At 51.3% G+C, this 27,645-nt stretch overlaps 2 protein-coding genes across 8 annotated transcripts in view; both read left to right on the top strand.

Annotated features, from left to right (window-relative positions):
* The window catches only part of LOC136933107 (fibrosin-1-like protein), a 150,455-nt gene extending 143,817 nt beyond the window's left edge, over window positions 1–6,638 (top strand). Inside the window, exons 8-10 of the mRNA XM_067228487.1 lie at window positions 5,592–5,997; window positions 6,460–6,561; window positions 6,611–6,638. Of these exons, the coding sequence (XP_067084588.1) occupies window positions 5,592–5,997; window positions 6,460–6,561; window positions 6,611–6,638 (536 nt within the window). The remainder of the gene's footprint in view (window positions 1–5,591; window positions 5,998–6,459; window positions 6,562–6,610) is intronic.
* LOC136932572 (autism susceptibility gene 2 protein-like) lies at window positions 6,602–20,838 on the top strand. 7 transcript variants are annotated; one of them, XM_067227715.1, is made up of 12 exons: window positions 6,602–6,788; window positions 7,890–8,149; window positions 11,433–11,483; window positions 11,661–11,756; window positions 12,942–13,013; window positions 13,476–13,505; window positions 13,625–13,696; window positions 14,062–14,194; window positions 15,306–15,389; window positions 16,831–16,914; window positions 17,849–18,122; window positions 18,287–20,838. In XM_067227715.1, exons 1-12 carry the CDS (start codon window positions 6,695–6,697, stop codon window positions 19,605–19,607), a joined length of 2,571 nt encoding a protein of 856 aa, XP_067083816.1. In that variant the 5' UTR covers window positions 6,602–6,694; the 3' UTR covers window positions 19,608–20,838. The 7 variants fall into 7 exon arrangements, with proteins under 7 accessions (XP_067083816.1, XP_067083817.1, XP_067083820.1 ...); XM_067227716.1 differs by having other exon boundaries at window positions 15,306–15,383; XM_067227719.1 differs by lacking the exon at window positions 7,890–8,149 and adding an exon at window positions 7,615–7,775 and having other exon boundaries at window positions 6,603–6,788.
* The last annotated feature ends 6,807 nt before the right edge of the window (window positions 20,839–27,645 follow it).

The raw sequence follows: 27,645 nt of genomic DNA on the forward strand, positions 1-27,645 counted from the left end.
CCCTTTCAGCACACTGTCACGCCACTTGGTATCTGTTGAAAGATTTCCGGACTGCCGTTCTCCTCTCCATTGAGTAGCAATCAGTTAGTCACCGAGAGATGATATTATATCCACTTAGAGACCTGCAGGCTGGCTGCAGGTTCATGCTTGAATTCAGGCCGTGGAGTACCTCTATTTACGTTTCCGAACCCTTGGAGGAAAAAAGGAGCACATATTCAGTCGTATCTCTGCCGAGACTTGACGCTTCGAGATTATCTCTCTTTCTGTCTCTACCCCCACCCCCGCCTCCCCCCCCCCCCCCCCCAGTCACTCTTCCACCCTCCTGCTGTCTCCCACCCATCGCTCCTATATGCCTTGTAAACCAGCTGGCAGCTCTAATAGGATGCATTCCTGCAGGGAAACAAAGCAGTATTGTGGAAAATGGAGCGATGGGCATTATGCTAGGCTATATAAAGCTGACGTGCTGGGTGGTAGAACAGAACCTAAGTTATCTCAGTGGAGCCCTGTCGAGAGGCAGGGAAGGGGCGTCGGAGGGATTGGCGAGGCAGGGTAGGCCGCGGCGGCTCTCCCTCTCCCACCCCTGCGCGATGGCGAGGCGCTCGCAGGAGCCGTTTATTAGAAGTGGCAGGCGTTGTCCTCAGTCATCTGGATAATTGCCGCGCTGCGTCCTCTCCTGTAATCAATCGAGACAGCTGCCGCCGCCGCCGCGTCCCCCGTCCGGCGGGCGAGCGTGTCGCGCTAATTAATTAAATGATAAGGCTAGTGCGCTCGGCGTCACGTGAAGAACTCTTGAGGGTTGCTGGTTGGGGGTTTTCATTTTCTTTTTCTCTTTGTTGTGTGTGTGTGTGTGTGTGTGTGTGTGTGTGTGTGTGTGTGTGTGTGTGTGTGTGTGTGAGTGAAATCCATCCTTGAAGTGGAGAGGGTTATCCGTGGTCTTGCTTCCTGTTGCCCGTGTGTCCTTGGAGAGCAGAGAGGGGACCGGTCAGGGGTCGACAGCGGTGAAAGGGGTCACATTCCTTCCCTGACAGGGTGGCCTGGGTCAGAGCAGCCATTTAGACTTTGAGCTTTAATGTTTAAAGGGAAGAAGAAGAAAAAACACAACTCCCAAGATGTCCGCCCTTAGCTTCAGGAAACCTCGTTGGCACTGACCTTCGACGACCCTGCCGTGTCCAGGCGAGGCTGAGAGTGACGGTCAAGACAAAGAACACGACCCCCCCCCCCACCCCCCCACCCCAACACGACCACCCCCCACCCCCAACACGACCCCCCCCACCCCCCCACCCCCAACACGTTAACCCCCCCCCCCAAACTAACACGTTCACTCATGCCCCCCCCTCCCGTGTTGGGGGAAGGGCCCTGCTGACGTGGACGCATGAGTCAACGTGTGGACGCCTTCCCATGAACCCTTGTGACCGGAGGTTAATAAATGTTAGTTTGGTCCTCGGAACGGCACTGAAGCCACACACCGACCTGACCAGATTAGGCTAGTCAGCAGTACAGTGTGTGTGTGTGTGTCCCCTCCACACACACACACACACAGACACACACACACCAGCTCACAAATGCACGTACTCCTCCATCCACAACAATGGCATGTGCCTCGCGAGAGGGTGGCATATGCCCACGGAGCCATATGGCCCCAGTCTGCGACGACACGGATCTGGTAGCGGGCTCAAGCTGCCAGATCTCCAGGAAAAGCGAGCGTTGGGTTCCTCCCGCCGTGTGCCCCGGCGCTCTGACGGGCGCCGTGTCGGAGCTCAACACCCATCCCACACTGCTGCCGGCCGGCCGTCTTCTTTTTTTTTTTTTTAAGCTGCGACAGAGAGAACTAATTGAAACTCACCAGCTGTCGCCCCCCCCCCCGTCCCCCCTCCTCTCCAGCTATCTTTCCCCCCCCCCTCTCCCTCCCCAATTTTACATTAACATCTCTGTGTGATCTGGAGAAAAGAAAAACTGGGGGAAAAAAACGATCCACTGCCTCCTTCAAAACGGAGGCTGGAGCCTCTCGAGGCTGGTGAAATGGCACGCCAGAGGCTGGGCATGAGCCGTGATTTGATTATTAATGTGACCAATTCTCACCGTCCCAACAACATTCCGGTGAAATCACTCAGCCCTGCTTTAACTGTTCGGGGCTCCCGGATTTCCATCACGGCTCGTCCAAGAGGGGAGGTTGGGAGCGAGATGAGCGACGCGTGGCTGCGTCCTAAACCTCCTACATCTCCTACGTCGCTTTCACGGAACCGACCGGTCCTATCGCGCTTCTCTTTCGCCTGTTGTGAGCGTGCCCCGCCTGTTCGTCCTTTAACCGACGGCGTTTTGCCTTGGAAATGAGAACACCGGGCATACAGGTTGCCTCCCTCACCACACCATCCTAACAAGGGCCCCCCCCTCCCTCCCTCCCCCCCTCCCTCCCTCCCCCCCTTCCTCCCTGCCCCCCCCCCCCCGGCCACAATTTGCATAGCCCCGCATCTAATCTGAAAACATCTTTTGCATACAACTTTTATTTCCCTTTCTCCTGTATACACTGACAATTGTGTCGGCGGGGCGGGGCGGGGCGGGGGGGGGGGGGAGGGGGGTAGGTAGGTGATGCAGGGAGGCCCCTTGATTTGCATGCTCACCAACCAGCCGGCGGAGGCTTTTTTCAGACGGGCTGCATTTGGAACAGCGCGTACCACACGGCTGGCTCCCTAACACCCTGGTGAGAGCTCACAGGTGCCTGGTGTTAGATTCGTCTGCGGGGCCGGCTCGCGTCAGCGCTGTCATCCTTCATGAAACCGACGCATTTGAATGGGAAAAGACACATCGTGCGCCGACCACAAGAAGGCATTTGAATCCCTCTCGTGACATCACTTCCCGTTCTCCTGCCTGGACGTGTAGCTCACACGCCCGCAGGTCACGTGTCACGACACGCCCGCCTCGTTCGTGTCCCGCTTGAACGGCAGTGGGTCTCGCGACCTTTGACCTAGAGTGACCCACGTGTGGAAAGACAGACCACTTTGTTCTTTACGGATGGCCCTGCCCGCTGCCAGGCCGGGCCATCTGGCCTCCTCTGAGCCACCACAGAGCAGGAGAGCCAGGCCTCCAGATGTTCCAGAAGGGCGAGGAACATGTGTGAAGGAGAGGGGAGAGGGGAGACATATGTGGAGCGACACAGGAGCCACGGAAGTCCCCCGACAGATACATCAGTCACCGGAAGGGGAGGGGAGGGGGAGAGGCATCGAGTGGCCTGGCATCCGTCTGGAGTCTCCTCTTCCCCCCTGCTCCCTCCCTCCCTTCCTTCCTTTCCTCTTTCCTTCCTTCCCTCCTTCTTTCCTTCCCTCCCTCCCTCCCTCCATCCCTCCTCTCAGTGCGGGAGCTGACACGTGTGTGTGTGTGTGTGTGCGTGTGCATGCCTGTGAGGTCAAATCCCCTGAGACAGCAGGCCACAGGGACTATAAAAAGATCAATGGTGGGTTGAGATGTCATCTGGTGAGCATCCATGCCAGCATGCCCCCACAGGGGTGTCACTCTCTAAGCCCCCCCACACCCAGTCCTGTAAGGGAGCAAGCCATGTTCACACCAGCCCCTCCCCCCCCCCCCCCCTCACCCAGTCTCCTGGCCCGTGACTACCCGTGCAGACCAGGGCTGGCCATAAGCACATTTCTGTGTCCGCTTATAGCATTTGGATCACTAGGGTGGCGATTAACAGGGTTTGGCTTGCCCTTGTGCGTTGCTGTGTGTGTGTGTGTGTTTTGTTTTCCCCCGCCAGAGAAACTGCCATCATGACAGTCTTTAGAAGGAGAGAAACATCAGCTGTCAGTCGTCAGAAGCCCTTAAGAGCGTTTGTGAAACAGGGAGGTGTTTTTGTTAAAGCTTTGTGGGAAGAAAGAGGGTGAAAAAAGTGTCAGTGCGGAATTCCCGTCATCGTCTCATCAAGCTGTTTGCTTGCACGGCTGCAAATGAAGTGATACCTCTATTCAAATGCCTAAAACCAGATATTATTGTTAACACAACATGAACAGAACAGGATGCCTCATTTCCATCACTTTCCCATATTCTAGCATCTCTCAGCTGTAATATTTCTTCGCTGTAATATCTCCGTTGTTAAAATATTTTGGACAGGACTCATCCATATGTGTGCGTGTGCGTTGTAGCACAGTCCTTCATGCACCAAAATGGATGTGTGTGTGTGTGTGGACGGAGGTTTTTTTAACGAGAGCGAGTCTCGGCAGATGCCTCTATTACGGCCTATTAGAATCATCATTAAGATCAGCTGGCGCTCCCGGTGCCTTCTCAGTATTGCAGACCTGTTCTCCCGGTGGCCAGCCTCTCTCTCTCTCTCTCTCTCTCTCTCTCACCCCTGTCTGGGAGACGGGGGTTTCCACGGCAACGTCAGCGCCGGGCGACATTTCGGGCAGCGTATGCGCGCCCTCGTCTCGAGGGCAGATCCCAGACAGGGGACGCCTTTTTCCAGACGATGGAGAGAAAGCAAATGGCAAATTTAATGTGCGATTGGGTTGAAGAGGAAATGGTGACGCTTTCGCCTGCTAATACTACATGAGAGAGAGGGAGAGAGGGAGGGAGAGAGGGAGAGAGGGAGGGAGGGAGAGAGAGAGAGAGAGGTTCTCCTGACAGCTTGCCCTGGTTCTCATATGGGTGTTAGAATCTTTGGAAGATTAAACAGGACCCTAACAGCCTGGATTCCTCCCGGAATTTGTGCTGAACTCTCATTGGATGATAGCTGCTGGAAGCTCCTGTCTCATTTGCTATTGGCTAGAGCTGCTTTCTTGGGAAATGGTAAACGATGTCTTCAACTCCTGCTGCATTAGGCAAAGATGAACTCTTTATACCTCGAATGTTCCCGTGTGTCTCTCTCTCTCCGAGGTCAGAGAGAGAGCGAGACAGAAAGGGCTGAATAAACTGCTCGCGAGTGGCGCTTTGAGCTTTGTTTGTTTTCCTGTGTCTGTCGCATACCTGCATGGTCATTAAAGTGCTACGCTCTCATGAGACGATCGCTGCGAAACCTGGGGAACGGTGCCTCCAAAAGCGACTGCCCTCTCGAAGGAGAGCCGAGCGAATCGGTTAAGATGAAGAGCTTGTGTTCGAGGTTCTCGGCTAGGGCTGCGGCATTCCAAATCCCCAGGAAGATCAGGGGTGTGGAGGGGGGGTGGTGGGGGGGGGGGGGGTGGTGCTGCAAGAGAGGGGCCTCGATAAGGGGCCATGATCTCTTTTCACAGTACAATTGAAACATAATTATTTCATGCCAGATTGTGTGCTCAGCAAAGCCCTGAATAGGAGCGGCATTTAACTTTAATTAGCTTTGATTTATTCATACTGACTGGATCGCTCACAGAAATTGGATCATCTGATTATAGTCAAGCATGAAAATGACCTGATTAAACACTTCATAAAAAGCTAGTGAGAGAGGAGAGAAGGAGGACCTTGAGTAAAAGACGTGGAGAGGAGAGACATATTGCAGTAGAACATATTGCACTCAGATGTTTCCTCTGAACTCACATCCAGGCATACCACTTACAGTCATCCAAGGTGGAAAAAAGGTCGTTGATTACGTCTGCCCTAACCTCCCCCCGCCATCTGTTCCCCCTCCTCAGGCGCGCCGACGAATGAGAGTCCGGAGTCGAAGACTTGCAGCTCGGCCAAAGTCTCGGGGCTCCAGCGCAGCCAGGAGCAGAGCGACGAGGCGCCCTTCGCCCCGCCCGCGCCCAGCCCCACGCCCGCCTCCCCGCCCACGGGCTCCCCCGCCCCAGCTGCCGCGGCGGCGCCCCCTCCGCCCCGCGCCCGCGTCCGCCTCGCCTCGCCGCCCCCTCTCAGCGTCAAGCGGGAGTCAGCGGCGCTGCCGCCCATCCCCACCCCTCCCCTGCTGAGGACCCACCACCACCCCCACCCTCACCCCCACCAGGAGCTCCGGGTGCTCCCCTCCCCGCAGCACCACGCCCGGCCTCTGATCGGCCACCAGCTCCACCACCCGCTGCAGTACAACAGCCTCCACGACATCAGGTAGGCTCCGGGTCCTGATGGAGGACGGGGGACTCCTAGACTGGGTCCTGTCTGGGGGGCTTTTGGAACCTCACAGGGCTTTCACATGTGCAGCGGCCAGCGCGTGGATGCCACGCTCTGCGGCGCTGTGCCGGTGCCAGTATGAAAATGAAAGTGACGAGCAGCTGGCTAGCGAGCTAGTTACGTTTGTTATTCAGCATATGTGCAAACCTGTTAGTAGAAGCCCACGTAGAATGTAGTAGAATGATACTTTGGATGTTGTACCGCGCTCCTTCAGAGAACCGCAGGAGAAGTCTGCTGCGCCCATTCTCATTGCCTTTCTTCTTTTTGTCCTCTCTCTCTCTTTCTCTCTCTCTTTCTCTCTCTCTCTCTCTGTCTCTCTCTCTCCCTCTCTTCTCTCTCTCTCTCTCTCTCTGTCTCTCTCTCTCTGTCTCTCTCTCTCCCTCTCTTCTCTCTCCCCAGCCACAGTCACAGCAGCCCCTTGGGCCTCCCCAAACACCACCTCTCCCCCTCCCCCCACCACCACCTCCCCCCCTCCCCGCACCACCACCTGCCCCCCTCCCCGCACCACCACCCGACCCCCCACCACCACCACCTCAGCGGCCTCCCCCAGAGCGCCCCGGCCCTGCCCCTGTCCATAGCGAACCTCTCTACTTCGCACTATTCCCTGCGAACTCCGGCCCACCGCCATCCGGCCATGTTCGCAACCCCCGCCACACTGCCGCCACCTCCGACCTTACCCACCAACAGCCTCGTGGTCCCCGGGCACCCCGCTGGTACTCCGTACCCAGGTGAGAGAGCGCCGCCCCCCCCCCCACACACACACACACCTGAGCAGACACCTTATGAAACTCACGGGCCTCAACATAGGTCTACCTGAGCAAGATCTGGAAAACTGATTGATGCCCCCCCCCCTAGAAAGGCACTAGTCTTGTTTTACTCTTAGAAAAGTTATTTGTTTTTGTTGTACTTAAAGGGAAAGTCGGCCGCATTTGTAACCTGTATTATTGACATGTTTTGCATAATATAAGCATGTAGCCCTTTTATAGAAGATCATACTTAATGAATGTTTACTATGGGGGTAACATGTTATTGGATAATCATTTTAGAAAATGGTTATCGGCCAAAAAAATTGAAATAGCAATGTTCAGGAGACATTAACATGAGTTACATTCTAAGCAAGAGCTCTAACTGTTCAGTTCTAAGTTGAGGATGGTAAGTGCACCCATTTATTACCATTTCACATGCAGAAAGAAGATTCAAGATCATTTCGATAAACTTGTGATCTTAACTTAAGAAAAAGGTGGAAAAAAAAGGCCACGCTTATTATAACATGCAGTTATGTTGTGTGTTATTGTATAATATATCAAGTTTGTTCCCTCCTTTGACTGTTTCCTATATAGGTCAGGCTTTACAAAGGGTCTTTTTTTAGCCTAGGTCCAATGTGTTATGTAGTATACCAAGTCTGGTATATAGATGTATAGATATATATGTATATATCTATAATATATATATATATATATATAAGGTTGAGACCTTTGTACTTGTAGTTGGTACATGGAGGGATAGCATCTGTGTTTTCTGCTGAGATGACTCTTGGTTCTCTCCTGTCTTTAGATACCAGCCTGTTGATATCATTCAACCAACCAATCATGTATTGCCAGCCTCATTCGGGGATTCTGATTGGCACATTGTCACAGGCAACTCTCTTACCGCCACCAATGAGTCCTCACGTAGAAAACCCTCACAGCATGAGCTGGAGAAACAGAGAATGCCAGGTGACTATTTTCTTCTCCTCTCTTCTACCCCTGTTGTGAAGACTGACTGGTCGCCCTGGGCCTCTCTTGTGTCTCCTTTTTCCCCCCCTTTTTTCTCGCTCTCCTTTCTTGCAGAGCATGACCTCCTGCGGCAGGAGCTGAACAACCGCTTCCTGGTTCAGAGTTCAGGGAGGAGCAGGGGGCCGCCGTCGGCCTCGGCCTCGCCCCTGGCCCCCGTGTCGCTCCTGCGGGCAGAGTTTCACCAACACCAGCACATGCACCAGCACCAACACACCCACCAGCACACCTTCACTCCCTTCCCTGCCAGTCTGCCCCCGGCCGCCATCCTAACTCCGCCCACCGCACCCCCAATGGTGCGTACCCCGGCCAAAAATGTGAGGATAAGTAAAAACTCCCCCTTCCACCTCGACCGAACCAAACTCCACCCCTTACTCCCCCCCCCACCCAACCCACGTCCCAAACCCCTGGCAGTTTTCCTCCTCGCCTGATTCGCTCAGGGAAACAAACTCCGCCTCCCGACCCCTTTTGCCCCCAGTGGTGTCCTCAGCCCCCCAGGCCCCACATGACCCCCCCTTCCCCTCCCCCGCTGTTTGGTTCCTGGTCCTGTTAGTACTGTCACACTGTCCCAGCTGACAGCGTTTCACCCCGGCCTCCTCCCAAGATCCTTACAGGAATCTGGACAGGAAGTGGGCAAGACAAACCCAGACCCATCCTCCGTTGGCAGACATGTTTGTCCTCAAAGCTGAAACCGCCCCAAACAACCCGTACTGCCACATCCACTAACCCTCATGTGTTGAGTCTGGCGATTTGATTAGAATATACATATATACTGTATATACACAAAGCCACTGCCCCCTTATGTTTCCACGCATGGCCCGCTTGCCTGAGCAAGCCTCCGCCATTTCTATGGATTCAAATCATTCCTCCCTTCTCCAACGTACATTCTGCCATTGGGTTCCCTGCTGGGGAACACAGGGGGAAGTGCCTCGGTTTGGGTTTCATTGTTTTCACATGGCTTTGTTTAAAACGTTTTTTCGAACGAGAGTGGTCCATCGGCTGGCGGCGTGCAGCGTGACTACGGTCGCGATGACTTAACTCAAAGCCTTTCCACTCAGTGACTTCACTGATTGCAGATGAAAAGACCCTGACGTCACCGGCAGTGATGGTGTTTTGCTAAGGACTGTAATCGCTTCCGCGCTATCGGGCCATCAGCCAAACACCGGCAGCCTTCTGACCGGGGGTGAAAAAGGAAAACAAGTTTGGACTATTCATCCATTATTCCTGATCAGATCAGAGAGAATATGTTGTTCGGGGACTCGTACTTCTGGCCTCGCATCATCACTCCATTATATCCATCATGTCCGTGGCCCCTGATCAGGTCAACCCAGACCCATTAAGATGATCCTCACTGGAGGACGTACGATTATCCTCCGAGCTGGAGGTTTGCAGGCCGGTCATGTATCCGTTCGGCATCTGATAAGTCGGAGGCTGTTTAGATTAAAGTCCCCGCGCGAGGCCCCGCGGCTCAGGAACACATGCCGTTATCTCACACTCCATTCTCTGCTTGCCGTTCCTCTCAGGGCTCTTTACGTGGCGCTCGGCGTTATTTATGCGCTCTCCCCGTTTGAAGATGAAAGTGCTGGGCGTGCTTCGCTGCAACGCTGGTATCGCACCAGACTACGCTGCTCACATCCTCTCCTGTTGTTCAGCGCCGGCTGCCACGACTCTGCAACGGATCCGAGCCGGCAGATCATTTATTCTTTTTGTGTTTTTGCTTAACCGTGTTTTCTCTCTTCCTCCCCTCCCCTCTCCTCCCCACCTCCAGATACTCTGATATTTCACTGTTGTGTTTGCTCGAGAGACAGAGAGCACCAGTGACGCTGACGTGTAGCAGTTTCTTCTTTTTGTCGTGTTGTGTCACGTTTTGAGCGGGAATGAGCCCAGCTGTGCCTCTCTCTCCCCCTCTCTCTCTCCCAGCGCTCCATGTCATTTGAACTATGTAACAGCCCTCGGCTAATAGCTGTAATTAATGAAATTATGAATCCTGTGTATTTGTTTATTGTTTGATGCCCTCAAGCAGCTGGCTTGCCAAATGGCAACACTGACAGTCTTTCCCCCCGCCCCTTCCTTCCCCTGTCTTCCTACAGAAAAGGAATATCCTTAATTGTTTAAAGATGAAATATCGAGCCTTAATTACCCAAAGCTGTTTACAGTAAACCTCTGACAGGGCCCGTAAATTACAAAGCATACGTTTTTATAGAGTGCCGTAAAGTGTGGAGCATTACTCCCTCCGTGCGGGACATAAAACAAATCGAGTCTTGTGAAGGGAGCGACCTGTTTAATGAGCTCAGGAGCTGGTTCGCCATTTCCAGTCAATAGGGTGTCTGTGTCTGATTCTGGCCAATTATCGCCCACACACAAGCCAACGCTGGCGTGGCGGCCATTTTGGGGCGGATGTAAATGGTCCCGCTTCACTGGAGCCCCCTTGGCCACCCCGTGTGCTTGGCGAGAGAGCGGTCACCTCCCCCTCCCTGCCCTGCCGCCCATGTCGCACAGGGGGAAACGCACACACTAAAACACTGATTCATGCCTGCTCGTTTCCCTGTTTTTTAAATGTTAAGCCCTAAACGTCGTCACTTGCCAAGAAAACTTTGGGAAAACACTCGCAAAAAGTAGCTGCGAATGGTTTATTTACGTATTAGGAATATGTTACTGTCAGTCGCAATAAGCTTGCTTCAGAATAGAGAGCCAGTATTGGCTTTCGGGAGACATACAAAGTCACCATTTATACATGGGAATCATGCTCTTTCTGTCTGTCTGGATTTCTTTTTCTGGCTCAAATTTGTTAACCAGACTCCCATGCCGGGCCCTTATGACGTGACACAAGACACTGTACAAAGCTTGTACAGTCATAGCCGACATCCAAACCAAATTATTCTATTAGTCATCCAATATGGCTCTTTATTACTCTATTTCAGGTCTTCAAGGTTACACCGTTCTCATGCTGCTCTTTCCCAAATTAGCTGTCATCCATAGCGAATGTAGTCGACCCAATTCAATTTCACTCGTAAACGAGCGTCTGTGCTTAAACCCCTCTTGCATGTATGTCCTCTTATGATTTAACTCGCAGAAAATTGCCATGTTTTTTTCGTCTGAATCTCCCCCTTTTGAAGTCTCCATTTCAAGTTGAAATCCCTATGGTTTATGTGTCCCTTCGTGCACCCTTTCCATGACAAGAACTGTTGTAAAAACTAAAAAAAAAGGAAAAAATAAAGAAAAGCCATACCAGTCACAAGCAATTCGATTCACTTTGCAACAAATTTTCCATCTAATAGAACCATAACTCAATTTTCCAGAGCTAGAACGCCACACCCAAGTATAACATGCTCAATTGGACGAGGAGGCTACCCTGGTGCCTGCAGTGTGTTTAGCTGGCCCTAAAGTGGTTGATTTAACGTTGGTGGTTTATCTCCCCTGCGTTGGCTGAAACCTATGACCTGTGTGTTGCCCCAAGCCAGCTGCCTGTGAACGTGCTCTCTGATTGGTCTGTGCCTTGACGACGAGTCACAGTTGCGGTCTTGAACAGTACGTTGTTTGATTGTGTTCCTGTGATGTCGTTGGCCTGCCTCTAATATTGGACTCTTTTCTCTTTTTCAGTTCGACAAATACGCCCCCAAACTGGACAATCCATTCATCAGGCATTCAAATGTACGTAAAACATTTTTTTGTGGGGGGGGGGGGGTGGGTGTACTAAACGTTAGCACGTTCTCTGTCAAATGGTCGTATTTGAGGTTTTCTAGGACAAGTTCCTGGTTGTTTGTGTGTTTGTCCGTGTCAGGTGATGTTTTTGTTGACGATGTTTGTTTGTTGTTTGTGTCTCCCCAGTTCTTCCCCTCATACCCCCCCACAATGCCAGGCATGCCCCCTCTGCTACCTCACTCAGGACCCTTCAGCTCACTGCAAGGAGCCTTCCAGCCCAAGGTCAGCTCCTTAGCTCTACCCTCTGCTGCACACACACACACACACGCATGCACCCCCACACTCCCCCCAAACACACACACCCCTCCCAGATATACTCACCCACACGTTCAACGCACCCCAACTGCACATACAGGAAGCTTATTAACACTCACTCACGCGCACACACAAATCAAATGTTCAGACACATTGTCATTTTCCAACTGGACCCCCCCCCCCCCCCAAGAAATGAGTGGTACAGCATAAGGTTGTGTTGAGAGCACCTGAATCATTACACATCACCACCAACAGCAGCTGCACTGGAAGTACAACAAACCTGATAAGTCTACCCTGAGCTTATTCCCTCCCCCCACAATAAAGAGCTATGCAAACACGGTGTCTAAGCTGGCTGGGCCGGGCCATGCCGGGCCGTGCTGAGTGAGATAAGCAGCCATGGGGTTGGTGTGTGACAGGCCGTGCCTGGCCGAGGGCCCAATGCCTCTGACCTTGTGTAAGCCACCAATCAAAGCTGGCCTAAATCCGCCGGCCTTATTCCCCACTGGATCTATTATGGAAGGGCCTTTTGTTGCAGCTCCTCCAGATGGTTAGAGCCCCAGTTATCCCCTCCATCCTGGGGCGTAAGCCCCCCGCCAGGCAGCAGGGGAGGGCTCAGGGGGGAGGGGCTCAGGGGGGTGTTGGGAGGGTTACCAGGTCTCCTGCTTTCTGGGATGGATTAGTATGGCTGATCTAGGCACTTGGGTTCCAGACCTAAAAGAAGATCAAAAGAGATCTGGCCTCTGCTATTTTCCCCTGGAGGTATTTTTTTTTTTTACCACAGGAATCACAGGATTGCGATTTGTTGACGTCACACAGCGGTGGGGATTAGAAGCTTTACTCTTAGCAAAACAGCAGTGCTCGTGCTTTTCTGCTGGAGGGTGTCCTAAATCAGAGCAGAGCCCGGGAGCATTGCGGTATTAGTCCATCGGGTTTAAGTTTGTTCTGCTTTGCTTAGACTAGAAGTTAAATCCTCGACACAAAGCCCCTCTGCTCTCACAGTGCTCGTTCTTAACTGCTTGCTCTCTCTCTCTCTCTCTCTCTCTCTCTCTCTCTCTCTCTCTCTCTCTCTCTCTCTCTCGCGCTGTCATTCTACCTCTCCCTCGGTCTGTCGCTCTCTCTCCCTCCCTCCATCTCCCTTTCCCCTGGTTGCAGGCCTCCAATCCCATAGACGTAGCAGCTAGGCCCGGAACAGTACCTCACACACTCCTGCAGAAGGACCCGCGGGTATGTCCTCAACTGTCCTGTAACACACACACCTGCAGGACACACACACCTGCAGGACACACACACCTGCAGGACACACACACACCTGCAGGACACACACACCTGCAGGACACACACACACACACCTGCAGGACACACACACCTGCAGGACACACGCACCTGCAGGACACACACACACCTGCAGGACACACACACACACACCTGCTGGACACACACACACACACCTGCAGGACACACACACACCTGCAGGACACACACACACCTGCAGGACACACACACACCTGCAGGACACACACACACCTGCAGGACACACACACACCTGCAGGACACACACACCTGCAGGACACACGCACCTGCAGCACAGTGTTGCACACTGTAGGAGACGCACCTGTATGAAAAACACGTGTCTAAAATGTTTTGATGTCGCTATACACTCATGACTGTCCATGATGTCTCCCTCAGGTATCAGACCCTTTCAGGACGTCAGTGAGAGTAAGTTGTCCTTTTTAACGCGAGCGTCCTAAAGCACATTTGTCCCCGTCCCTCTGTCCCTCCCTGTAACAACAACAAGGCACGTAACCCCCTGAAACCCGTTCTGCCCCTCCTCTCAGAAACCGGGCAAGTGGTGTGCGGTGCACGTCCAGATTGCGTGGCAGATCTACCACCACCAGCAGAAGATGAAGGTGAGGCCCTCGTGTGTGAACCTCCATCTCGGGTGGCAGAGGAAGGTGGGGGTGAGGGGTTCCTCTTACTGGCATCCCCTTAGTCCTCTGTGCCCTGGGAACCCTTTTTCCCCCCCGGTGTAATTTTTTTCATGGGCACTGCCAGCCTGCCTTGCTGGTTTAAAAGTCTCTAATCAGCTTACACATGTTTAGTGACAACAACACAGCAGGGCTAGATTAGGGCTGTGACGGCCCTGTCAACGAGCTGGACCTTCTGTAGTGGCCCTCAACAACGGCTACCACTCAAGGGCGGCAGCATATTGCATTTTTAACTCTTTTTTCCTGTCTCCCTCCCTCCCTCTCCCCCCTCCTCCCTCCCTCCTCAGCAAATGCAGCTGGATCCCCACAAGCTAGACATGAACGGCAAGCTGGACCTGTTCAGCCGGCCCCCGGCTCCAGGGGTGTTCCCCGGCTTCCCCTACCCCCACGACCTGGCCAGACCCATGTTCTCCTCCACGGGTGAGTGTCCCACCACCCCCATTCCCCCCCCCCCCCCCCCCACATCCCAGTCAGGGGATAAGGTGACCCAGGGCCAGTGTTTTTACATGGCCTCATGTGACCTTATAGGTCCTGAACCAAACATAACTCTGCGTTTTGTTGTTCTAATCACCTACACCACCTTGTGTACAGAGATCCTAATTGAGGCAGTGTTGCTGTGAGTATGGACCTAGACGCCCACAGTGTGCAGTGCTTCTGAATATGGGTAGTTCAGTTGTGGGCTAATTGACTGGTGGCCCTGTTGGAAAGGGTACCATCGCGTCGGCCGCCTTTTCAATTGTAATTATCCGGCATTGTATCTCACGCACACTTGTAATTGGTGCTTTCATTAACGATGTGAGCAATATGGGTGAAAGGTAGAAGAGACTCGCAGCGTTAGTGTCTGCATGATTCATAACAACAGGCTCATTTAACCACGCTCAAACACGCAGACACTGTGGCTGTCGCACAAAGAGAGAATGTCATGTGCTAATTGCTGGAAGACGTCTTTCAGCAAACTATTGTTAACCCTTTGACACGCCGGAAATTCGAGTGTTATTCGTCTAGTTAGCGATGTTTTAGCACAAATTAGCCTCACACCCTCCACCGTGTAGTCATTAGCGCCATCTTCAGGGAGGAGTGCCTTGGGTTTACGCCTCGGGGTCACAAGGTCAAAGGTCACCATAGAGCAGAGTCCGTCAAGACTTTATAACGTGTGTGGTTCAGTCGACGCGATATATCTTTCACTACTGAGGATGTGAGTCGGAATAGCCAGGAAAGCACGTTGGCTTGCATACTGCAAAATGTAGAACATCCTGCTCTTTTGTTTTTACTGCGTTTGACATTCTATGTGGACTATTGGGACATGAAAAATGTTTTTCTGGCATGCTAAATAGTACGGAGTAAGGGCAATGAGAGATACGGTGTGTGTGTGTTTTTGCTTACTATCCTGGAGGGAGTTCTATCTCTCTGAAGGCCGTGAGAGGAGTGTTAATTAGTGAACCAGGTGTGGGAAGCTTTGAGACTAATGCGCCTGGTGAACGAATCAGATGAAAGTGTGATGTAACGGCGTTCCTCCTCTGTCCTCCTATAGGCTCTGGGCATCCTGCCGCCTCCCCCTACGGCCCCTCCCCTCACCACAGCAGCTTCCTGCCTCCTAGCCACTTGGCAGGTAAGTGTAAGTAGCCTCCCTTTTTACATCTCCTCTCTCTGCCCCTCTTTCTTTCTCTCTTTCTTTTTTTCTCTCTCTCTCTCTCTCTCTCTCTCTCTCTCCCTTTTCACACTCATACCTGGAAAAATACCACTTGGTGCGTTTTGGACTTTTTTTGAGTTTGACACGGACGCCTGCACTGGGATTACTTGGCAAATGTAATCCTTGTGTTGCAACATGTTATTGCCTCTGAGTCGTACTCGAGGGTTATGGACAGAAAGTCTTCGTGAAAGACTCAGTTCCTGCCCCCCCCCAGTGTCTTTTAAGAGCTCCCCTTGAATAACCCAGAGTCTGGTCTGAAGAGAAGTATAGTGAGCGGGCAGGGCCCTCAGAGCAAGTTGGTGTATTCTCCCAGACTACTTTCCCCAACCCATTCCCACCCTCCCTCCCCCCCTTCCCTTTGTTCAGTCAAAGGTTTTTACGACACAGCTCTTGTGTTTGAGTTTCTATATTGGCTCTGTGAATGACAGATGGCTGTAACAAATATGGCGTGTTACCTTGTGGCCCGTTTCCATTGGCTTTCCCAAAGTCTTACTTTCTCAGGCGGGAAAATTGCAGGGGGGTTTGTGTTTTCCGTCAGAGACGCTGTCTGGGTAGAGTGTGGCAGGGTGATTTCACGGGATAAGCTCTCAACTCGATCCAATTTGAGTTTCTAAACACCGGGTGCACAGGGAAAAGATTTCGGGTGGAAATCCTGTCCAGAGATTTTCCAGTTGCTGTTTTTCAGACATATTGACATGCCTGGGTCCGAGTATTGACTTGGTCATTAAGTAGACATTTCCAAAAGCCAAAACGTTGTGTAAACATCACACGACACGTTCCCAAAATGGAACGGCTAACACGATAGGAAACCCCCACAGTACTATGCTACCATGTGTTTCTGGATCGCTAACTGAAGGTAGGTATGAAGGATTGCGTTTGCTTCATCATTTCGAACGTCGAGGTTGCTAAATCCACGTCCAGCTAAGATGGGCCACTCTGCAGCCTCCCTGGAGCCCAGGCGTGGTACAATCCCCGTCCTAGCTGCAGTAGCCTGTTCAAAGACTATTGTGCCACTTCCCACTCCTCCTGTGTCCCTATCCAGCTCATCTGTAGTCCCCATCCAGCTCATGACCCATCATACCCAGACTCCCATCATGCCTTGCGGGGTCAGACACTAGGGCGGAGCCCTGGAGAGAGGGAGCTCTAAGCCAGTCCTACAGGCCCAGCCATTCCAGCAGCGTAGCTGCGCTTAGGATTATCACAACCAGGACGGCAGCAAAAAAAAAAAAAAAAAAAAAAAAAAAAAAAGAGAGAGAGAGAGAAAGAAAGAAAACACACAGCTCGCTTGTAAGAGAAAAGCCGAGTGGAACACCAGGGGCTTCCTCCAGCCAGCCCCGTTCGCTAATCCCTGTTTGGCATTTTGCAGATCCATTCAGTCGCTCCAGTACCTTTGGCGGCCTCGGCAACCTTTCAACCAGTGCCTTCGGAGGATTAGGCAACCCCTCGCTCGGTAAGCGCCGGCCCCCCCTCCACCCCTCCACCCCCCCCCCCCCCTCTTCCTCTCCTCGCCTACCCCGTGGGCCGACACAGAGCAGCTCAGGTTTAGACCACAGTGAGGGCCCACGAGAAAAGAAAATCAAGGCACTTAGCTCTGCATCCAAAGCCAAATACCCCCCCCCCCCCCCCCCCAGCCCTCGTACCCAGAGCAGGGAGAGGACCAACAAGGCAGGCAGCACAGACCCCTCCCCCCCTTTCTCCCCTCCCCCTCTCCCCCCCCCAGCCCTTAGCCCCCACTGGCCTGGCTTTAATCTGACAACACCCTTGCCAACAAGAGCTCCCAGGCTTGCAGTTTGGTTGCCATTCATCTATTAATTATTCTACAAGCCCCCCATCCTCCTCTTCACACCACTGTGAAGGACTCTCTCTCTCTCTCTCTGTCTCTCTGGTTCTCTTTCTATCTCCTGCTCCCTTTCTTCCTTCTATTCTCCTCCACCAAATGGGGTTGCCCTGTAGCGAAATGGATGTCAGTGAAGGAGACACGCTATTGGAATTCCGAGGTCTCCCTGGCTTTTCACAACCCTCACCCCCAGAGGGCAATTGAGTCCCCCCTCCCCCCCCCCCCCCCCACTTCACCCAGCGAAAGGGCCCTGAGAATCAAGATGGAGAGAATGTTGAAGGAGCCAAGACCTCTCTGTCCAGCAGTAATACGTACAGAAGTGTGGGGCAGGAGGGGGGAGGGGGGGGGGGGATATTAACCAGTCTTTACAAAGCAAAGCTCCTGTGAGGGCTCCCAACCCCAGCACAGCAACAACAACAACAACAACAAAAAAAACAACAAAAGCTGCTTTTGTGCTCATTCACTGTTTCCCTCCAGTCCAGTACGTGTCCGTGTGGGACGCTTTGGCTTTGCTCACCCTCTCTTCGTCTTGTCCCCTCTCCTCCAGGCTCCAACAGCATGTTTGGCCATAAAGACGGCCCGGGCGGGTTGCCAGGTTTCGGCGCCTCCCACCATGACGCCTGGAACCGGCTCCACCGCACCCCGCCCTCCTTCCCCACCCCGCCCCAGTGGCCCAAGTCTGCCGACGCCGAGCGCAGCGGCTCGGCCAACAGCCACCACGAGCGCGAGCGCGAACGGGAGAGGGACCGGGAGAGAGAGAGGGACCGGGAACGGGAGAAGAGGGACTCCTCCGTCGGGAAGGAGGAGAAGGATAGAGACAGGTTCGGAGTGATTTTATTCATCCTTTAACGGACGCCGTTAAAATGAACGGGTTTGTTGACGGTGTCGATGGGTGTATCCATCCACCCAAAACTGTAGCTAGGTGGTTAAATATCCTCACAGAAGGCCTCACGTGTACCCTTCCGTCTGTCCCCTTCTCTCGCAGAGACTCCCTGGAGCGCAGCCGCCACTCCAACCGCTCGTCGCCGGCCTCTGCGCCCGTCAGCTACCAGATCAGCAGCCTGATCCGCTCCAACAGCCAGAACTCCGGCGACTTGGGCCGCCACCGCAGCGGCAGCGTGGACCGCGTGCGCGAGGTGGAGAAGGAGCTCCTGGAGCGCCACCGCGAGGCGGCCATGTTGGGCGGGGGGGACGTCAAGGTGAAGGAGAGCCGCTCCCCGGGGAAGGAGGCGTCGGAGAGGCGTCCGGGCGACGACGGCGTCAAGCCCGTCCGCCGCTCGCCCTCCCCCTACTCCAAGGCGGTGCTGGGGGAGGCGGGGCTGAAGATGGCGGGCGGCGGGCCCCCGCCCACGCTGAAGGACGGCGAGCGGAAGGAGACGCCGGCGGCGGAGCTCATGCTCAAGGTGAAGAACGACATGAAGATCAAGGAGGAGAGGAAGGAGGAGCAGGAGGTGATGGTGGTCAGCTCCGAGCCCGCCCCCCACCCCCCTCCCGCCCCGGCGCCGCCCATCCCGTCCATGCACCCGGGCCACCCCCACCACCACCACCCGCCACTCTCCCAGCAGATCCCTCCCCCGTCCCCCCGCTGCAGCGACCTCCCCCCCCACCACGGCTCCATCCACGGCATGCCCATGGCCCACTCCCTGCCCCTGTCCATGAGCGCCATGCACCAGATGGGCAGCCTCAACGTGCTGGACCGGGCCCGCATGGCGCCCTTCATGGGGGTGAGCCCCCTGGCGGCGGGCCGAGAGCGGCTGCCCCACCAGGCCTTCCCCTGGGACCCCCTGCGGGAGGCGTACCGGAGCCTGGACCTGCAGCGCCGCATGGACTTCCAGCTGCGGGCCGAGCAGGGCCACCGCTTCCCGGGCATGTACGAGCAGGAGCGGGCGTACCGGGAGAGGGAGGCCCACGACTACTCGCACCACGAGCACCTGCTGGAGGTGCGCCGCGAGCACGAGCGCATGAGGCAGCAGGTGGAGGAGAGGGAGAGGCTCCACCTGAGGGAGGAGCTGGACCGCGCTCGCCTCCACCAGCTCCACCAGTCCCCCATGGAGGGCCACCTCCCTCACATGCCCCCGTTCATGTCCCACCTAGGGGGGATGCCCTACCCCAGACTCAGCCCCTCCACGGGACACAACGGCCTGCTAAACAGGACGCCCCCCACCGCCGCGCTCAGCGCCCCGCCTCCGCTGGTGCCGGCCGGAGGCGTCAGGCCCTCATCCCCCAGAAGGACTACCCCTCTCACCACCCAGGACCCCCGGGATTACTCCCCCTCCCGCAACCCCAAAGAGGTGGAGGCACGGTAGCTTCACGGACAAAAGGATCGGCGGGGCGCTTAGAAAAGTACCCCCCCTCCTCCCTCCCTCCCGCCCTCACCCGCCCCATTTCAAACCTCTTAAAAGAACAAGATGCACTGCTTTTTCACACCGAGAGAAAAGCGAAGTCGAGAGAAAACAGTATGATTGTACAAAGCAAAGATTTGTTCGGCTGACGAAGCACATGCCATGAGTTCATTTTATATATGGACCGGAAGAGGAGAATGTCGGAGACATAAATCAAGTACAAGTACGTGTATGTCTGTTTCCGACTTAAAATTTGATAATAATATTAATATATTAATCCAATAACTTCTTCCGGTTTTACGCGGAAAAAGAAAGTCCTCAAATGAGTTTGTACATTTCCTATCCTCGTTCCATGTATAGACATCATTTTTATGAATTTGTAATTTGTGCATTAAGTCTCTATTTCTTTTCCCCCTGATATTTATCTTGGTTTGTTTGTGAGGCATCTAGGATGTTCCGCGGTAATGACTGGATCTGTCAGCTGTAACTGAACCTCATGGTACCTGGGGGATCCTCATTAACGACTATGTACCACGTTACATTACAGATTCGCTTTGTTTATGTGCTTTGCCTTCGAGATATGCAGACAAATATTATATGACGAGGTCTTTGTTCGGTCTCTGTAAAAAAGATTCTTGTAAATATCTTGTTGATATTCCTTGCTGCAAAATTACCATGTACATTTATTAGGCTTTTTAAATGTTTCTAGAAAAAAAAAATACAAACGACATCAAACAGAAACCACTTCCCTGTTGGAAACCATGGTAACAGACAAGCCTACCCAATGGGAGCGGGGGAATGGTAAAGGGGCCTGAACAGAACATCTGCAATCTATGCAAAGAGGCTCCTAGAAACCTTATGAAGAGGCCACCTGGAGAGAACATTGGATATGTTGATTCAGTAAACAGAACAGGGTTTCCCCCCCTCACCCCCCCTCAGACTATGGAATGGAATTACAAAAACCGGAAGACATTCAGGTCCTAAATTGTACTGGAAGGCGTACAGACCGGGTGAGACTAACAGCAAGAGAAAGACACTTTTGATTGGACGGCAAAAGGACTCTCTCTGTCGACCTTGTGGTGTTGTGCAGTTGTTTTTCTTAGACTCTTGTATACAAAACAAGTAGAGTTTTAGGCGTGCAAAAAAAATGAAAACGAACATTCATGGTTTAAAATGTACGGAATAAAGTTTGGACCTAAAATATCTCTGGCCTCTTTTTTCTTTTAATACCGCAGGTCAATCCACAATCGATAAATGTAACTCTGGAAGAAACCATTGTGTAGATTCACCACTTCTGAGCGTCCCAGTTTGTACGCAATGACAACTGCTCGTTTTATATTGCTATACAGCTAAGAGATGATGAAGGGAACTCGGCCTGGCTACCCAGTGGCTAAGGGTGATTAGGCTGATTCGACAGTAACTCATCATAGAAGCCTACATCAGCTATGCAGCTCTCCAGGGATCAATGAGATAGGGGCAAGGCAATTGAGGGTGGGACTAATAGGACATTGATTTTGTAAGAAAGAAGGTTCAGAGTGTTTGTGTTGCAGGTAACTGGTATTGACTGGCGGGCCAGCAGCGTATTGACCTGCGGTCCGGTCTCATTAAGCTGGAGCAATGCCTTGGAGGCAGCCTATCGGATGTTACAGGAAAAGGCTCTCTCTCTCCGCCTCTTCTCCCTCTTCCTCCTCACTCATCTGTTTGGCTAATGAGGCCGGAAGGCCCTGTGCAGCTGTCCTGGGAGGGGCGTGCAGGGATGCCCCGTCCTGCTATCGACGAGGCCTTTCTCTCCCAGCGTCTTCCCGGGGAACGCCGATTCATCCTAATCATGCCTGCGGCTCGCCATCGCGCCGCGACTCCCAGCGATGCTGTCCCCGGGCGTCAGAGCGTAATGACAGACGGGATCAAGCCGTGCTGAGCTCATTAGGGGGTGTTATTGAAAATCAATAGCGCGCCTCTGTCTCACACACTCACCAGCAGGTCTTCTTAAAAAAAAAAAAAAAAAGGTCTCTTGGAAAAGCCCGTCAGTCAAGGTGGGCCGAGTGTATCGGTAAGACTTAAATCACTAGCCTATCACTTTCGATTTGGGAGCCTGGTAATTGAGCCACACATTCCAGTGATGGGGAACCATCTACAAGCTTCACTTTATCAGCCTGGGCTTGTTTTTTCTAATAACCTAGTCAACTTGCAGGCACTTAACCTCCCATTCCAGCGTGTTTGTTTTGGATTCTTAGGCGAGCTGTTATTCACCAGCTTCGAGTCCGACGACGCTGTTATGTTATCTCTAGTTCCGTCCGGCCTATTTCTGTTCTTCTTGCGGCGAAGCTCGAAGAGGCTCTCCGGAGATGAAAAGCCCCATCGCTTTCACTCTTTGTCTGGCAAGGTCAATTTATTTCAGCACACAGTCTATCATCAGAGGGGAATCCATTGACACGTTTCGTGGCGTATCTAACTTGGGGTACATTATCACTATCCTGCTGCTGTCAGGCCTCCCAAAGGTGGTTTTCAAAGGGGACAGGATAAATTAAAAAAAAGAATTTGCTTGATATAATTTTGCATAGTGTCTGCAATGTTAAAAATACAGTATTGTGCAAAAGTCTATTACAAAAAAAGCTTTAATAATGAAATTAAAAGACAAAAAAATGTAATAATTTATATATATACTGTATATACTGCCACACAAGTACAGAACACAAAATCATTTCTATGTAAGATAATGTTAATGGGAAAATCTTAAGACTAAGCCTACAACTTCTGCACAGTAATAGTTCTATTCACAGTTGTATTTAACTTTCTTTTTTTTTAATAGTATAATATTAAGTGTGATACAATAAATCTACCACATTTTTGTTTCACCCAAAGCCACTTAGTATGCTGTGTGATACATACAATTATACATTTTACTGCATAATTCCAATTAATGGGATAGTACGGTATACGACATAGGACATTGTTTTATGTTCAGATTACTAATCCTTGGCATTTATCTCCGGGAAACCTCGACGCTCAAGGTTGGGATTGAATTTCCATGCACTCAAATGCCTCCAAAAGCTCTTGGCACAGAGTTCACATCTGAGGCACAAAAACACAGGAACATGCCCAGAGGGGGGGGGGGGGGAGGGTTCTCCAGCACAATGACAGCTAATAGGGCTGTGCCAACCTAACAAGATGGGCAATGAATGAACGGCTCAGTCCAAGCTCCTTTACTCTCCCTCTCTCTTTCCCCTGCTGATAAAGCATGTATGAAAGCGTTTCCTGAGCTGCCGCAAAGCGTCCCCCCTCCAGCCTTCTCCCTGTGAGAGCTAATGCATTAGTTCCCATTTGGAGGGCTGTTTGGAAATGGAGATGGGTAATGAGACTGGAGGCCCCGTGATCGCTCCTGAATGACTCTGGGGGTCCGCTGGGCCCGGTGATTTGGGAGGGTGGGCTTGTGCTTAGGAGCTCCAGGCCTCCTCTCTGTGGGGAACACAGAGCTCCCCTGTGCACGACTAGACTCGGCTGCACGTCTAGGAGGGAAGGGGGTATATCCAACAGGAAGAACGGGGGAGAGAGATGTTTCTGGGGCTTCCACTGTATCTGTAATAGTCACAAGGGTGTTGTTTATATCACCTAAAAAGGCTAGCGGCATCGCCCGACCTTCCCACCTCTAAAATATCTTTTTATAGCCTTCAACATCAACAGACATCCAGCTGACAGGACCCAGGATGGTCAGCAGTTTAGGGCTGGCCTTAAACTCAGACAGACGTGTGAATTCCAGGCCCCGGTGACAAAGTGCTGTCTAATGTCTTTTCACCTCTGGTTCAATGGCAAATATGTCTGCTATCTCACAGCACCACGAGGCTGTGCAAATTCTGGCTGGGGAGAGGAGAGAATATAAATCACCCCATTTCACAGAAGAGCGTCAGAGAGGGGGGGGTGTGAAGATATGGAAGGGAGGGGTGGGATTCAACAAGCCAAAGTAATTTTTCCACTTTTATTCATTTTTTTTTTTAAAGGATTTTTTCCATGGTTTAGTGGAACCTCACAATCTCCCCACACTGCCAGTATTATGTACACAAGCCGTAAAAGCGAATAACATTTATGCAGCTGGGTGCGTCTGGCAGAGGTGGTCCTCTCATTCAGGGCTACAGCCTGGCATGATGCCGCCACCATCACAGTCCCCTGTTCTTTGTGTCGGCAGCAGGCGCGAGCAGTCCAGGGAAAAGGAGGGGGCGGTGGCAAAGACGAGGCTCTCCAAACACTTTATGGCTAAAATGGGGCTCTAAGAAAACATTTCAAGGCAAATCGTCTCATACATAGCTTGTCCAATTTGGCACACCGAGCGCACATGATTAGCCGTTGAGACGTTAATCAAAAGTGGCTCAGTGTTTGAAGGCGCGCGGCGAGCGGCTCCGCCAGCTGGTGACAAGATGGCTTGTGTGCGTGCGCCAAGAGTGAAGTTTATTTGAATGTGGATCTTGTCGTGACCGTATTTCTCTGGAGCGCGGTTAGTTGAGCGTTGCCTGGCTCTGGGATCGCCTCAGAGCCGCTTGGCACCTACTGACGGAAGTTTTTCCAAGCAGCGGAATGAGAATTCTGATTTACTCCACCGCCCTCAGTGATGTGTGATATTCATAAGCATTTATACTGTTTGATGCTCGTAGAGCCATGGCCTCTAGTTTTGTTTTGTGTTTTTTTTGGCTTCCACCTATGAGGATTTCCTTTCAAATCTGAAATGAACAGATCAATAGTGGTTTTATTTTCAGTGTCTGACTTTAAAACGCGTGCCTAATGTATAGGCTGCCATATTTTCCTTCATTGTGAGCTGAAACATTTAATAGCCTACACTTAAATCCCTGGAATTATTTTAAGCACACGACTATAATGTTTAATCTTTTTTTGCCTGAGCTGACAAATGTGGTATTTCCTTTGTTCGTGAGTGCCATGTGCCCTTTAGTGCCAAAACAGCATACACCAGTGCAAACATGCAGTATCAGTTCTATAACTCTGTAAAACTAAAAGAAACATTGATATGGTAAGCATTCTGTTGGGTTAGATTCTGGAAATTGGAACTGTCCCATCCATCTCTGTTTTAATGACGGAGCGCCCGGATAGGCGCGTGCCAGCATTTTGACGTGGTGGCAAGGTTCTTGGAGAGAGCGCTGATTACATTGTGTCCCCTCCTGCTCAGAGGTAATGTTAACATTCCACTAGCTTTCAGCTCGCTTCAATTACAGCCTAGGACCTGAATAATGTCCTCAATCGTAGTCGCATTTTCCAAGTCTACAAACCAATTTGGGAAAGGCACATTTTCCATTATGCTTTGGGTGTTTTTAAATATGTTTAAAACATCCTGTAAACATAAGTGTACTAAATGTGTTGAACATGATAGGAAATATTAATATGTTATCAGTGTTACAATAACGTAGATTTTTTCTTCATATTTCAATGTTTATTCTCACTTGGGTTTAGCTGTCTGCGTCATGATGACCTCCAGCACATTTGCTGGAATACTTTGTGTGTGCTGGAAGGTCTGAACAGTTTCGCAGTCACAGTCTAGCCGCCTTTCTATGGGCTGTACAATGTGAGCAGTATTTAACCCAGCAACAGAAAGATTGTAAACAAGGACAGATCCTTCAGAAGGAAAATTCCACATTGCGCCCCTGGTCCTTAGAAACGGGCCCCGCAAGGCTTCGGTGGAGGTCTGGCTGGCAGGAACAACACTTTGAAAAGCTGCTATCTGGTATCCGCGCAGGAGTTCCATGAATGAGTACACGATAACAATCCCTATGTTATCTCGCCCTGTTCGTTAATGTCACAGCTTTAGGGCTTGCTCTTCCACTTGCAATGAGGCTTGTAGGTCGGATTGTTCGTAGTTTAGTCAACACCGGCATTTGTGGTCTTGGAACGCGTTCAAAATACGTGTTGTGTCCTGCCGGCGTTCTTGTGTGTCTTGTCTTTTGTTTTTCTGTGTGAAAATGACAGCATCACACTGTGGCTGCTAGGCATGATAACAAAATGCGAGGCATGTTGAGCAGTAGCTGAAACAATTCCTTTTTTCACGCCTTGATTATCCTATTTCAATTTCTTGTTGATATATTATTTTTGGGGATGCTGAAACTGTGAAGGCCACGTTTTGTGGAGCACACAAGTGTAGAGCACCAATTAAAGAGAAATTAGTCATTCATTTGTACACACGGTGTATATCAAGCAAGGAATACACTCCGAATGGGCCAGCCAAATTCGTGATTATCGTACTGTGACACAAAAGCTTCCAGGCAAGGCTCCATTGACTTCAGCCATCTGGCTATCTCACACAACCCTTGGCTACACAGTGCCTCACTCAGCGATCAACTGTGGTGTTGAAGGCCAGCTATTTAACACATCAGAACAACAAGTACTGCTATCAACCAGACCCTTCTCATGCCTTGTTTCTGTGCCGCCCAAGAATGCCTCTTATCGCTCCCTTCCACTTGTTGGTTTAAGCCAGACAGCCCATATGCCCACATTCTCCCTGTAATACACCATTGTGGGGCGGGAGCTGCTTTGACGGAGAGGTCACATTTGAGAGATGGAGGGGTAAACTTAGCCCTGTACTTGGGTGACATTGGGCTTTCAAGTTCATAAAACATAATTTGCATTTGTTCCACTAGCCAACTGGTCTGGTGAGCCTAATCTGTTGCAAGGTGTGAGATAATGTGTATGTACATGGGTATGTGTATGAGTATATATTGGTAACTATGATGTTGTGACAAAATGTCTTGTGATTAGGCTGCAAACCAATTTCCCCACAGGGACAAATAAGGTATCAAGTAAAGTAATAAAAAATGTACTGCAGGTAAACTAAATGGAGCATGTAGATATGAGTATTTTGGTTGAAGTCAGTTATTATTCAAATTTTCTTTTTTGATATGTTCCTACAAACACCGAACAAATGTATTTCTAAGTATTGTCTATAGCTTTTAGAAGTGGTGGCATATCAAATGTAAATTAAATAATTATTAAAATAAACCACACTCTTATCAGTTGGTTAAATCATGATTAGCACCTCCATTCATGTCTCATTATTTCTTCTAGGTCTAGTAATTTACACAGTCAGTGTGTTCAATCACAACGCGTGTATTTCCATCTCTAATATTCTTTGTTGTCAGAGAAAGGCTTTAAATGAAGAGTATAAGTGCGATGTAATTACAATTCCGAGGGTTTCACGAAATCCAATATCACAATGAATGTAATTTTATTTGCTTGTAATCTTTCTCAGCCAGGCTAATAGGCATTTTCTGGGGGCAAGCTTGGGGCTTTGCAGTGACAAAGCATCTTTAAATGGAATGGCTGCTCTGTTATGTTCTGTTATGTCCTGCTCTGCTCTGCTCTCTTTCTTTCTCTTTCTCTCTCTCTCTCTCTCTCTCTCTCTCTCTCTCTCTCTCTCTCTCTCTCTCTCTCTCTCTCTCTCTCTCTCTCTCTCTCTCTCTCTCTCTCTCTCTCTCTCTCTCTCTCTCTCTCTTCTTTTGTCTTTGATTTGCTGGCAGACAGCTTGACAGTTAGGCAGACACGGGAGATTTGTCAGCTTGTGATCTACCAGCGCCTCTGACAAATGAGTGACTTCAGCCGAGCCGGTTGAGGTACGGTTCTTCTCCCTGCTCATCTGGAATCCTGATGAGAGCTTCGGGAAGCCTGTGAACAAGACAGACGACTGAACTGCACAAGACAAAACTGGGCTGCACATCCTACCAGATTAACTCTGTGGTTGTAGTGCAGTCGTGGAGAAATGATCAAGCGTTTAGCGGGGATAAAATGCGTTGTTTACAACCGATAATAACACAAATCATGCGGCAACAATAACTGCCATTGCTATTGTCATTGTACGGTACAATAGCGACGGGAGAGACTGCACCAACTAAACAACTTCATGTTGCACTTGTGACCTTGATTTTGTTGCATGGGGCTGTGCAAAATTGTAGTTGATGTGTTGTAGCACTGTAGTCGAGATACTGTTTACTGTGCCTGGTAGATGAGATGCTTT

This window comes from Osmerus mordax, chromosome 24 (assembly GCF_038355195.1).
Source record: "Osmerus mordax isolate fOsmMor3 chromosome 24, fOsmMor3.pri, whole genome shotgun sequence".
NCBI classification, from domain to species: domain Eukaryota; kingdom Metazoa; phylum Chordata; class Actinopteri; order Osmeriformes; family Osmeridae; genus Osmerus; species Osmerus mordax.